Below are 12,526 nucleotides of genomic sequence, written 5' to 3' on the forward strand. Positions count from 1 at the left end.
TTCCGATCTCACAAAAGAGACCTTGGAGAGGAGGGAAAGGAAGCATACCAGGGGGAGGGGAGGGGACTGCGAGGCCAGCTTACAAGGTATCCTTGGGCCTCCCCAGCCTCTTTCCCTCCCGCTCCGCAGAACCCCAGCTGGACAGGTGAAAAAGCCTGCCTAGCTAAAATACAGAGTGGGAGAATCGCAAAGGGGAAGATAGGATTGTGCCCGTAGTAGATGAAACCCAATTGCTGGGGCGGTGGGCAGTTGACTTTAAGCCCTGCTTTTGGAAATATCTGCCCACACATTCTGTTAGAAACAGGATTCTAGACTAGATGGGCCTTGGGTGTGATTCAACAGGGCTCTTCTGACTTTCTTTTGACCTTGCTGCCCTTGATAAGTGATTGTGTTTGTTGGCTGTAATAGGCAGCTATGGAGGTTGCTTGCACCCCTTTTACTTGCAGAGGGCGCTACTCTTCAAAATGCTAGGTAGCACTGGATGGTACCTGTCCTCACTGTGACACGTCTCTTGCCAGGGTTTGCCCGATCCTCGAAAACTGCCTCTGGTGGCCCACTGGAAGAAGTTTCCCCTTTTCTTCGGCACGGCTATATTTGCTTTCGAAGGAATAGGGGTGGTAAGTATTGCTTTTGAACAGGGCTGGGGAATCTTTGTAAGTTCAAGGGCAGACTTCCAATCTGGGAAAGGTCTCTGGGCGACAGGGCCAACATTGTGATTCTTAACAATTTTATGCCTACGCAGAAGTATGCAGGACTGAATCACTCTGCAAGCCTTTAAATAGCAACCCAAATGCCAAATCTACTCAGAAGTAAGCAGGACAAGCCTAAGAAGTAAGGAGGACTGTATCACGCAACAGCCCTAGCCTTTCTCCCCCAACAGAGAAAAGCTCTTATCTCTGATCAGCTGCTGATCAGAGCCAAGTGCTTTTCCTTGCTGGAAGAGCAAGTTTGGGGAAGAAACTAGTGGACTGGATGGAGACACCCTCTCCCTCCGTGGCCCAAATGTGGCCCCGGGGCCAAAGGTTCCCTATGCCTGCTTTAGAATTAAACATATATTAAATGTGATGGCATTTATTTTAAAAAAGCTTATCTTCCTGTTTACTGCAATGGCAGAGCTAGATGTTTGGGAAACATGAGATTCCCAGACCTGTGTGTGCCTCTGACATGGAGATCTGGGGGTGGGTATTAGCAGGTGAGAAGCAGGTGGGAGGGGAATGTGTACTTTATATTCTACTTCGCAATGTTTCCTTGCTGGACTGGGAAACCTTTTCTCTGAGCCAGGCTGTGAATAAAAGGAGTTGGATTGGGGTGAATGAGGAGAAGTGTCTCTGAGGAAAAGCTAAAGGCAGGGAAAAGGTTAATTGCTCTTTTCCTCTCAAGACTGAGAAACCCGCAACCGGTGCTGGAAACCTATTTCTGCCTCGCATTTCATGAATTGAAATGGAGTTTACACCTACGTTTTGTTTCTACTTTTGACAACCCTAAAGTAAATTCTTGACGTGGGTTTTACATTTGCATTGCAAGAATATATATTTTTTGCCTTTAAAAATGTAATAAGGGCAATAAGCTTCACTCCATTGTTTTCTTAATTTGTTTTCATCGTCATCATCATTATTATTGTTCATTTGGGCGAGGTAGGTAGGTATATTATATTATACTATATTATAGTGTTTGCGATATGTTGAATGTATGAAAATCTTTAATAAAAACATTATTTTTTAGAAAAAATATGCCAGAGATCATACCTTAGGTTGACCATATGACCGGATACAAAAGAGGGCAGGGCTCCTGCAGCTTTAACTGCTGTGATGAAGAGGGAATTTCACCAGGTGCTGCAGGCATACAAATGACACCTGTTGAAATTCCCTTTTCTGTGCAACTGTTAAAGATACAGGAGCCCTGTCCTCCTTTCCATAGGGTCACCCTATCATACCCAGGCTGATTTTAAGATTGGCTTCAGAGCCCGTGAAACTAAGAAATGCTTTAGGAGGGCACATGAAACCGGTGCTGGCCCAGATTGCTTCCCCCCTGACCTTCTGCATCGCCATGGCCTTGGAGACTGACTTCTTAACAAGCCTCGCCCCCGTTCCTGTTTGCGCTGGGGCCATATTGCATTGCACAGCTTAATTGCTGAAAAGAGAGGCGCCAGGGATAGAACGCCAGAGCGGCACCTGCTATGGACTGTTTCTGTTTGTGTAGGGTGACCCTATGAAAAGCAGGGCAGGGCTCCTGTATCTTTAACAGTCGTATCGAAAAGGGAATTTTAGCCGGTGTCATTTGTATGCATGCAGCACCTGGTGAAACTCCCTCTTCATCACAACAGTTAAAGCCACAGGAGCCCTGCTCTCTTGACCAGATACAAAATAGGGCAGGGCTCCTGGAGCTTTAACTGTTGTGATGAAGAGGGAGTTTCACCAGGTGCTTCATGCATACAAATGACACCGGCTGAAATTCCCTTTTCGATTCAACTGTTAAAGATACAGGAGTCCTGTCCTCCTTTCCATAGGGTCACCCTAGTTTATGGGACGCTGCTGCGCCCTAGGGCTTCTGTAGTTTCCTTCCTATTCGAGTTGCAGCTGGAGGGAAGTCACCACTGAGCAACTGGCACAGGTTACCTGCTGACCTTAACCTTCTTGCAAAGTTTAAATGTCAGGGCAGCAGGTTGCTAATGACTTGGGGGATATTGACAGGAAGAACTGACAGCAGGCCTACATTCTGGTCAGTCCTCTTTAATTTGCCGCATACAAATGGTGAGAAGGACAAGGAGGGGGCGGGGGAAGCAACGAAAGAAAAGGATTTGTATGCAGTATAATCCGGCCATGTTTGGAAACTGTTATTCTCTCTCCCCCCCCCCCTTTCAGCATCCTTATATTTGCACCTCCTCTTTTGTGTCGCTACAGACACTCAGTAACTTTTTAATTTTTTTAAAAGTGAGCTTCGGCTATTGGGCGGTATAAAAATGTAATAAATAGTAAGTGCCTAGAAAACAAGGCGCTCTGCTGGAGCGTGTTCAGAGGAGGGCAACCAGGATGATCAGGGGTCTGGAAACAAAGCCCTATGAAGAGAGACTGAAAGAACTGGACATGTTTAGCCTGGAGAAGAGAAGATTGAGGGGAGACATGATAGCACTCTTCAAATACTAAAAAGGTTGTCACACAGAGGAGGGCCAGGATCTCTTCTCGATCCTCCCAGAGTGCAGGACACGGAATAACGGGCTGAAGTTACAGGAAGCCAGATTCCAGCTGGACATCAGGAAAAACTTCCTGACTGCTAGAGCAGTGTGACAATGGAATCAGTTACCTAAGGAAGTTGTGGGCTCTCCCACACTAGAGGCATTCAAGAGGCAGCTGGACAACCATCTGTCAGGGATGCTTTAGGTTGGATTCCTGCATTGAGCAGGGGGTTGGACTCGATGGCCTTGTAGGCCCCTTCCAACTCTGCTATTCTATGATTCTATGCAGCAGATAATGTTAACAGTCACAAAACCCTGCTTGCCAGCTTATAACGGGTTGTATCCCATGTGAGTCCTACTTAGAGTAGACCCATTGAAATGAATAGGTCTTAAGTTAACCATGACTAACTGAAGTCACATTCATTTCAATGTAAGTGGGACTGACATTGGATGCGACCCAATCTAAACAGACATATGAGGAAAAAGAAAGAGGAAGAAAGTAGAGAAAGAGAGTGACTAAGAGCTTCTTTATATTAGCAATTTATTGCACGCTCGTGATTGGCCACTCATAGAAGTCTGTGGTTCCTTTACATAACGCCATCAGCCTCCAGAACATCTCCCATGCTTTCCCCCCAGTAACCTTGCTTTTTTAAAAAAATCAGAGATAATACAGGATTTAAATTATCATAGGATATCCCCAGTGTGTAAAGCTGGCACTAGATGGCGCTGTTTCATTGAACAGAATATCATTGCCAAGAGGGGAAGTTTTCAATTCAAAATCATGTGGTCGCTGTGTAAAGGAGCCAGTTTTAAACAGGGAAAGACTTCAGAAGAAGAAACCCCGGTAAAGATACAGTTCCCCCCCCCCTTTAATGTAGAGACACTTTCTATTAAAATCTCAATGAATTAGGCAAGGCTTGGCAAAACTAAGTCTTGAAGCTTTCTTAAAAAGTGGGTGGGAGTGAGTGACTCATCTGACTATATGGAGGCAATGCGTCTCAAAGATAAGGTGCTGCCTCAGAAAGTGGATGGAGATGTAATCTTTGGTTTGGGGACAATACAGAGCTCTGGAAGGAGTATTAAGATAAACTAAAGAAGAAAGATGAGTGTACAGGAGCCATTATGTAAAAGCATTTAAACTAAACAGATTTTTTTAAAAAATCAGTGTGATAAGGAAAGGAAATTCAGTGGAGAGAGGGTCTGGCATTTGTTTAGCACTCTGAGTGTTCAGTGTGATTCAGAAAAGTTGTTGCTGTAAGAATTGCCAGGAATATTCTCTGTCTGTTTCTTACTGGTTTTGTTACAAGCGGCCAACATTGCAGTTGAAAATGCTGGCAGTTTCCCAAGACTAAATGACAATGCCACAAGTTTCAAAGCACGTTCCAGGGATCCCTGGGATCCCTCATAGGAATGTGAGAAGATTCAATAGAATTCAATGGCAGCCATTGATAACTGGGGCCATTTCTATTTGCATGATCCAACCCCTTCATCAGCACACAAAAGCCAGATTTGTTCAACCGAGCCAAGTGGTAGCACTTTTCCTGGACTGGAGTATTTCATACTGCGGGTGGCAGTGAGTTCTATATTTTAATACACCCTGCAGGTAGAAACATAGTACATCAGGCTCGACCCTTTGCCTGTGATATGGCAATTTTTACTCCATGTGTTTGAACTGAATCAAATGAGATCAGATTACTTTTTAAAAAGATGTTAATAGTTACGTTCTTCAAAATTTCCCAGGAAGAACCGTTACTAATTAATCCTGTGGGTGTGCCTGTTGGTAAATGGTTTGGGCTTACAGAAGTTGTTTGCCTTTAAGGGAAATTTGCTGCATGTTAACTTTGCACAGATGCAATTTAATCTGGCAATGTATTAGACACATCTTTGTATGAAAGCAATGGCTACCTTGCTACTAACTTGTAAGCTGGTGTTGAGATATGCTCTTAAAATTGCTAAAACTGACTTGCGGGGGGGATGATTTATAGTTTTAAAACAAAACTAGGTGAACCTTGTATCCAATTTAAAAGTGATGTTTTGCAATCTTTGGCTGCTCCCCGCCCCCAGGAGGTGTTTTTTGGAGCTGATGAGCTAAGCAAAGAGAAAACATTTCATTTTTTTTTAGATCTGAAACTGAGAGTAGAGAGATGAGGCTTCTCTTCCCCTTAGCCTGTTTCTTTAAACTAATATCTTCTCAAAGTCTCTTTCTTCTTTTTAAAATTGGGGATATCTCAGCTTTTCAGAGAGAACGTGATATTTTGTATATAGCACGCAAATGGCTAAAGGACTGATTTCCCTTCTCATCGTTAAAAGACGGATTATCATCCTCAAAATGTTGCTGACTTGGATCTTGAGGGGTGATGCAGATGGTCTTATTAATGCTGGTGCTTAAAAGTTAAAAGCTGCTACTTGTCAGGAATTTTCCCCCTTTGGTCAGCTTAATATTGATCTATACAAACAACACTCCTTTATTTTTCTTTCTTTCTTCCCATATCCACAAGCATGACACAGTGGAACAGCACTTTCCCACCCATGTTCCCCAGCATACTGCCTCGGATGTTGGAGGTAGCACATAGCCATCAGAACTAGTAGCCATTGATAGCCTTCCCCTCCAGGAATTTATCAGCTGAAACTTCTGGACTATTTTCAGTGGCAGCCCTAAGAGGGTATCAAAGCATGGATAACTGTAGCTAGGCTATCTCTGTCCAGATAAGGATGCAGTTGGCATATTAGCCTAAGCTGATTCCAGATCAGAACCAGTCACCGGAGCTCCCTTTTGTGAGCTGTGCTGACCTGCTCCATCTCAGAAACAAGCATTTTTGCTCTTTTCAAGGGTTATTTTTACAATAGCAAAAGCCCGGTTGCGTGAGCCGTGGATCCTGTGAACGGCCGGCTCCAATAGGATACTACCCTTCAGAACAGTTTCATAGGAGAACAATGAAGATGATCACCGGTATATGGTTTATTTATTAATTGTTTTATTTATTTATTTATATACTGTTCCAGATCTAAACAGTTTCCGGAGTAGTGAACAACAAAAGATAAAAGTCATAAAACACCATACTCAAAATTAAACACAATGACAGCAACAGATTACCAATAAAAACTGTGGCTGGTCAATAGAGGAAGGAAATTTATTAGGAATGGTGAACTAGTATGATTAACTACTATGTGAAAACACACCCACCCGAGAAACTGGTTTTGTTTAGCCTGGAGAAGAGAAAACTAGGGTAGAACACTTGAGAGCACTCTTCAAATATCTGAAGAGCTGTTACAGAGAAGAGGTCAAAGGCCTGTTCTCTGCTGCTTCCAGAGATTAGGGGCTAGTTCTCATGGGTTTCGGTTACAAGAGGGTAGATTTCAGTTAATTATTAGGAGAAATGTCTTGACGGTAAGAGCAATTTGAGAATGGAATGGTGGACTTTCCCTTCAAGCACACACTGGACAGCCATCTATTGAGGATGCTCCAGCTCTGCATTGAGTGGGGCTGGGGGGCGGGGGAGGACATGAGACTTGCCCCCTCCCCAACTCTTAGAGTCGGAAGACCTAAAGACGGTACTGCACGTGCTGGTAACTTCGAGGCTTGACTTCTGCAATGCGCTTTACATAGGGCTACCTTTGTGCTTAGTTCGGAAACTACAACTAGTTCAAAATATGGCAGCCAGGTTGGTCACCGGTACACCTGGGGTGACCACATTACACCAGTTTTAAAATTATTTCACTGGCTGCCAATTAGTTTCCGGGCGAAGTATAAAGTGTTGGTTATCACCTTTAAAGCTCTACATGGTTTGGGTCCAGGCTACCTGCGGGATCGCCTTCTCTCGTACAACCGCCCCACACACTCAGGTCCTCTGGGAAGAATGGACTCCAGCCAACAAAAACAAGGCTGACAAATATTATCCAGAGGATTGATCTTTAAACTAAACCCAGCTAGATTGGGCCAAGAGCTGGAGGCAAGTTTGATTTTTGTCAAACTGCCGCTCCCAGTTTGTGGAATGGCCTGCTGGAGGAAATTCGTCAACTTAACAGCCTTCCGGAATTTAAGAAAGCCATAAAGACTGATCTCTTCCGGCAGGCCTACCCAGTTGAATTTTAAGATGCCTTTTTAATAATGTGCTGCTTTTAATAATGTATTAGTTTTAAATGTTTTAATTAGTTATATGGTGTTTGCATTTGTGTTGTACCCCACCTCGATCCAGAGGGAGAGGCGGGTAACAAATAAATGTATTATTATTATTATTATTATTACTATTATTATTATTATGCTAGTGGTCATTCCAGAATGATGCCTCTTGTTTTGGATATTTTGCCTGAATGGCTTAAGCCATTCCTCAAAGCATGTGCAAAGAGGCTTTAACGAAAAGCTCATCTTTGACCCTTCCTTCTGCTTATCTTGCATGCCCATGTTGCCCTCTCTTCTCTCAGGTGCTCCCCCTCCAGAACAGGATGAAAGAAAGCGATCGCTTCCCGTTGGCGCTCAACATTGGCATGGGGATTGTGATGACCTTGTACATCACACTGGCCACCATGGGGTATATGCGCTTTGGGGATGAAATCAAAGGCAGCATCACCCTGAACCTGCCGCAAGATCAATGGTAAGTAGAACCCAGATTTAACGGACCTCGGTGTCCTTGATGATCTTGAATAGGCTCTACGGCCCAAAAGTACATTGTGACTTTAATGGAGGCCATTAGGGCAAAAGGCAAGACAGACTCGGGCACGTTTTCATTCATCAGACATGGTTAATGTAGACCAGCCTTTCTCAACCTTCGGCGCTCCAGATGTGTTGGACTGCATCTCCCAGAATGCCCCAGCCAGCAGAGCTGGCTGGGGCATTCTGGGAGTTGTAGTCCAACACATCTGGAGCGCCCCAGGTTGAGGAAGGCTGATGTAGACAAACATGCCGTGGCAAAACTAGCCCTGTACTGTCCAAAGAGAAAAGTTAGCTTTCCAGGATTTTTGTCAAGATTCTTTCTTAGATGTACCTGGAGAAGCAGTGGATTGAATTAGGACCTTCTGCCTGCAAAGCAGGTGTTCTGAGCTACAGCCCTGCTGCTTTTCCTCTTTGCAGCCTATTCACCTGTTCTCTCCAAGTGACCAAGCAGCTAGAGGAGTGAGGAGAAGGAGCAGTAACCTCCTCTCCCTCTCTGGGAGATGGTGTGGATTGGGCCAAGAGCTAGAGGCAAGTAAGTAGGCCCTGGCAACAGTGATGGGGAGGATAAGATAGGTGGACTGAGAACCTCTCACTTAAGTCTTCTTGCCCTCTAGTGGAACCTGCACTGGACAGTACTAATTAATTAATGTCTATGGTTGGGTTCACACAACCCGCTAACCAATCCGGTGTGGGTTGTTGTTTATTTATTTATTTCATTTATATCCTGCCTTTTTGACCTCCAAGGAACCCAAGGCGGCGTACATGATCTGCCTCCTTTCCATTTTATCCTCTCAACAACAACCCTGTGAGATAGGCTGGGCTGAGAGTCTGTGACTGGCCCAAAATCACCCAGTGGGTTTCCATGGCGGAGTGGGGACTAGAACCTGCATCTCCCGACTCCCAGTCCGACACTTTAGCCACTATACCACACTGGCTCTTCTAAGACCTTAGGGCTCTGTCGCCCAACCTTTACTTTCTTTATAAGCTGGGTTCATTTACATTGGCTCTCCACTACACGACACTTGTTGAATCGTGGCTTATCGTGTTGTCCGAACGCAACACATTTTCCGCAGGGTAGGTTATTGTTTTGTCTGAACCTAGTGCATTTTCCACTGGATGGATTGTCTGAACACAGCGTGTTTCCCACAGAGTTGCTCGTTAACCATGCAGTGTGGCTTGTTAACCACCCTGAACAGCCCAACTACAAGCCATGGGTTCTCAAGGTGACTTGTTTGAGAAAAATAAACCAAACGACATGGTTAACAAGTCACCCCGCCAAAAACGCGGTGCATTCAGACAACATGATAACCAACCCTGCAAGAAAACACACTGCATCAGACAACACGTTAACGCATCGTGCAGAAATGCATTATGTTCAGACAGCACAATAACCCATGGTGGGCTAGAGTGTTGTGTGAACCCAACTTGTGTGTCTTGTTTTTCTTTTGGACTGGTCAAATGTCAGCTCTAATCTTTATCCATATGAAAAATTCCTATCCTGTCCTTCTACTCAGGGAAGCTTATGGCACTTTTAAAACCAGATTGTCATAATATACAATCTTGCACTACTGTACTGTTCTTGTTACCCGGAGAAAGTGTGGGGTATAAAATTGGGTGGGTGATAAATTGACCAAGTTCCCAAGCCACTTATAATGGTGTTGTGCCATTTTGAAAAGCTGCTTGAAGGTTTTTAACCCTTTTATGCTGCGCTAACGGAAACTTGCTGAAATCTGACTTTTGAGGAAGATGGAACAGTTCGCGGTGTGTTTTGCTGATTTGAGCATTGTGTGTCCTCGGTGAAGCTGATATTTCAGGCTGGAACTTGATTTTGTTCTGACTTTATACTGTTAGTTTTACCCTACCCAGTGCCTGTTTACCCTATCCTGTGCCTGTTTGGTGCATTCTCTTCCCCTCCTTATTGTTTTATTATGATTTTATTAGAATGTAAGCCTATGCGGCAGGGTCTTGCATTTACTGTTTTACTCTGTACAGCACCATGTACATTGATGGTGCTATATAAATAAATAAATAAATAAATAAATAATAATAATAATAATAATAAGTCTGTTTTGCTGAACTTAATGAGTTTTTCTAACTTCTTAAAAATTTATTTATTTATTTATTTATTACATTTTTATACTGCCCAATGGCCGAGGCAGTGTTTGACACGACAAGATGTGTCAGCAATTATACATATCTTCCTGCCTCCCATTTTTCCTAGGTGCGGTACAGCCTATAATACATCACCCCCCTCGCCCCCCAAATCAGCAGTGCAACCCAACTGAGCTAAAATGAAGACATTAAGGAACTAGAAGCATTCTTTGTTAAAGTCACAAATGACTCCCCTCACCACTTTTTTAAGAGATAGTCAAGGATGATTTTAACCTGCTTGGAAAAAGCGAATAAAATAACAGTAAAATTGATTTATTTCTTTAAATAGTTAGCTAATATGAGATTTTTTTTTTTAAAAAAAATTCATGCTGGAAACTTGCTTACTCTGTTAGATTGGAGAGTTGTTTTACTTTGAAGTCAACTTGTATCTTAAGCTTTGAAGTTTTTGAATTAATTCCTTTTTTAGGTTAAGTTTTTTAATAAGCTGTTTCCCCTCTGTCTTTCTCCACTATCTCCATAACACCTCTTATAAGCAACCTTAGATCTACCTTCACCATGGCAAACTCTCTTGGGTGTGACATGCTCTAAAGGGGTTTTGCCATTGACCATAATCTCTTAGAGGCTCTGTTTTTTGTCATTAGCTGTGTTGTAATATTCTGCCTACATCTGTCACTTACCCATTAAAGTCAGTTTGCTCTAAGGTGGGATACTGTGGTGATAATATGCTTGATCCAAAGGGAGAGGCGGGTAAGAAATAAATAAATAATAATAATAATAATAATAATAATAATAATGCTCCCTTTGTGGCCTTGCTGTCAAAACAGTAACAGTGCTTAACTGTGTGGACTTTTCCGGACTACGACTGACTACCTGGGCAATTGAAATAGGACGTACTACAAAGATGCTCCTGATTCCTCAAATTAGAGCAGGCTGGAAACATCCTTTGAATAATAATAATAATAATAATAATAATAATAATAATAATATCATCATCATCATCATCATCTATACCGCCTCATAACTGAAACTCTCTGGGCAGTTTACAACAATTCTTAAAAATACAATTTAATTTAATTTTGGCAAGCTAGATAATGGACTTATAAAACTGTGCAGATTCTGTGCTTTTAATAAGCCAAGCACGCCACCAGTGTAATCCAGGTTTTGTTACAAGAAAAACTGAACACAGCAACCTGTCTAAGACCCTGTTCAGACGACAAGCTAAGCCGTGGTGGTGTTTAAGTAGTTTGAACTATGGCTTAGTATGTCATGTGAATTATGTAGCCATGGTGGCTACATAACCATGTTTAAATATGCCCCCTAACCATATGCTGCAAAAGTGTTTGCGGCCTAACAATGGCTTAGCGTGTTGTTTGAACAAGCCCTACATGTATGCAAATCAAGTTAATTTGCTTAAATAATTATTAAATAACTCTTCTAATGATAGCACTGACATCTAACCCTTTGAGCACTGGAAACCTTATTCTGCCACCCTTCTGGTTTCTGAAAGTTCAGTTTGCATTGCCCATGTTATTTCAAATGGCCCTTTGCTGTCATAAGGACTAGAAACTTGTCTCTGTTTTACTTTCCATTTTTCTTTTAAAGAAAAGTTTGAATCAAGAGGCTGAATTATTGCCGAAAAGTCATTGTTAAAGCTGAATTGTTAAAGTTGAATGGAAGATGTTATCAAACAGGGTGCATAACTTGGTGGTTATATTTCCCCTTTCAGACTTATGCCTGTTGTAATTACTCTGTGTACAGAGTATGCTACAAGACTTGCTTCCTGAACAACATGTTGCAAAAGGCATTTTGCATTGCGGTCATTGATTTTTGTGCACGCTGAGCCTGCTTAAAAAATTTTCCAGGCTCCTGGAGGCCCAGGTCTTATTAGGCTCTCAATACGTTGCTTACACACACCAGGGTGTTCAGTCCTGTTAATTTTTCAAATAACATTGTTACAGCTGGAGCAAAAACGAATGGTTGGCTTATGACCTTATTCACTTTATTAAATCTCTGGGTCACCTGGGTCTCTTGCAAAATATAATCTGGAATCAAAATGCTGCAGATAGAGGAAAAAGGTCGATTTAGTTTTGCAAATTGGCTACGAAACAGTGGAATAAAAACATTTGTGGGCATGCATGATTTAAACATAGCCCTAAAAAAATGGAAGGACAATGGTCTTTTCTCCTTTTTCCTTTTCTGAGAATAACATATTCAGGCAACCTCCAACTTCAGGAAAACTTACATGTGAAGGAGAGTTTTACTTAGGGTGTTTCTACACCTGCCTCCCCCCCCCCCCCCGGGATCATCCCGGGATCATCCCTGTGCATCCAAATGACACACAGGGGATCCCGAGAGCAGGCAGGGATGATCCCGCCATTTTCCTGGGATAATCCTTACGTGTAGAAAGGGCCCTAGCTAGCCTTCTTTCAGACAGGCCTGACCTCAGGGTGCAGGAATTATATTAATATAAGTAGAAGAACATTCACACATGTATCTTCTCCCCTGGCCATCACTGCATAGGACTGTACCATGTGATGATTCTGAATGCGCACGTCGGCTCCAAATGAATCATCATCTTCATGGTTGAAGTA

At 42.8% G+C, this 12,526-nt stretch overlaps 1 protein-coding gene across 1 annotated transcript in view; it reads left to right on the forward strand.

Annotated features, from left to right (window-relative positions):
* The window catches only part of SLC36A4 (solute carrier family 36 member 4), a 121,442-nt gene that overhangs the window by 37,758 nt on the left and 71,158 nt on the right, over positions 1–12,526 (forward strand). Inside the window, exons 8-9 of the mRNA XM_063127851.1 lie at positions 519–617; positions 7,595–7,764. Of these exons, the coding sequence (XP_062983921.1) occupies positions 519–617; positions 7,595–7,764 (269 nt within the window). The remainder of the gene's footprint in view (positions 1–518; positions 618–7,594; positions 7,765–12,526) is intronic.

This window comes from Elgaria multicarinata, chromosome 5 (assembly GCF_023053635.1).
Source record: "Elgaria multicarinata webbii isolate HBS135686 ecotype San Diego chromosome 5, rElgMul1.1.pri, whole genome shotgun sequence".
NCBI lineage: Eukaryota > Metazoa > Chordata > Lepidosauria > Squamata > Anguidae > Elgaria > Elgaria multicarinata.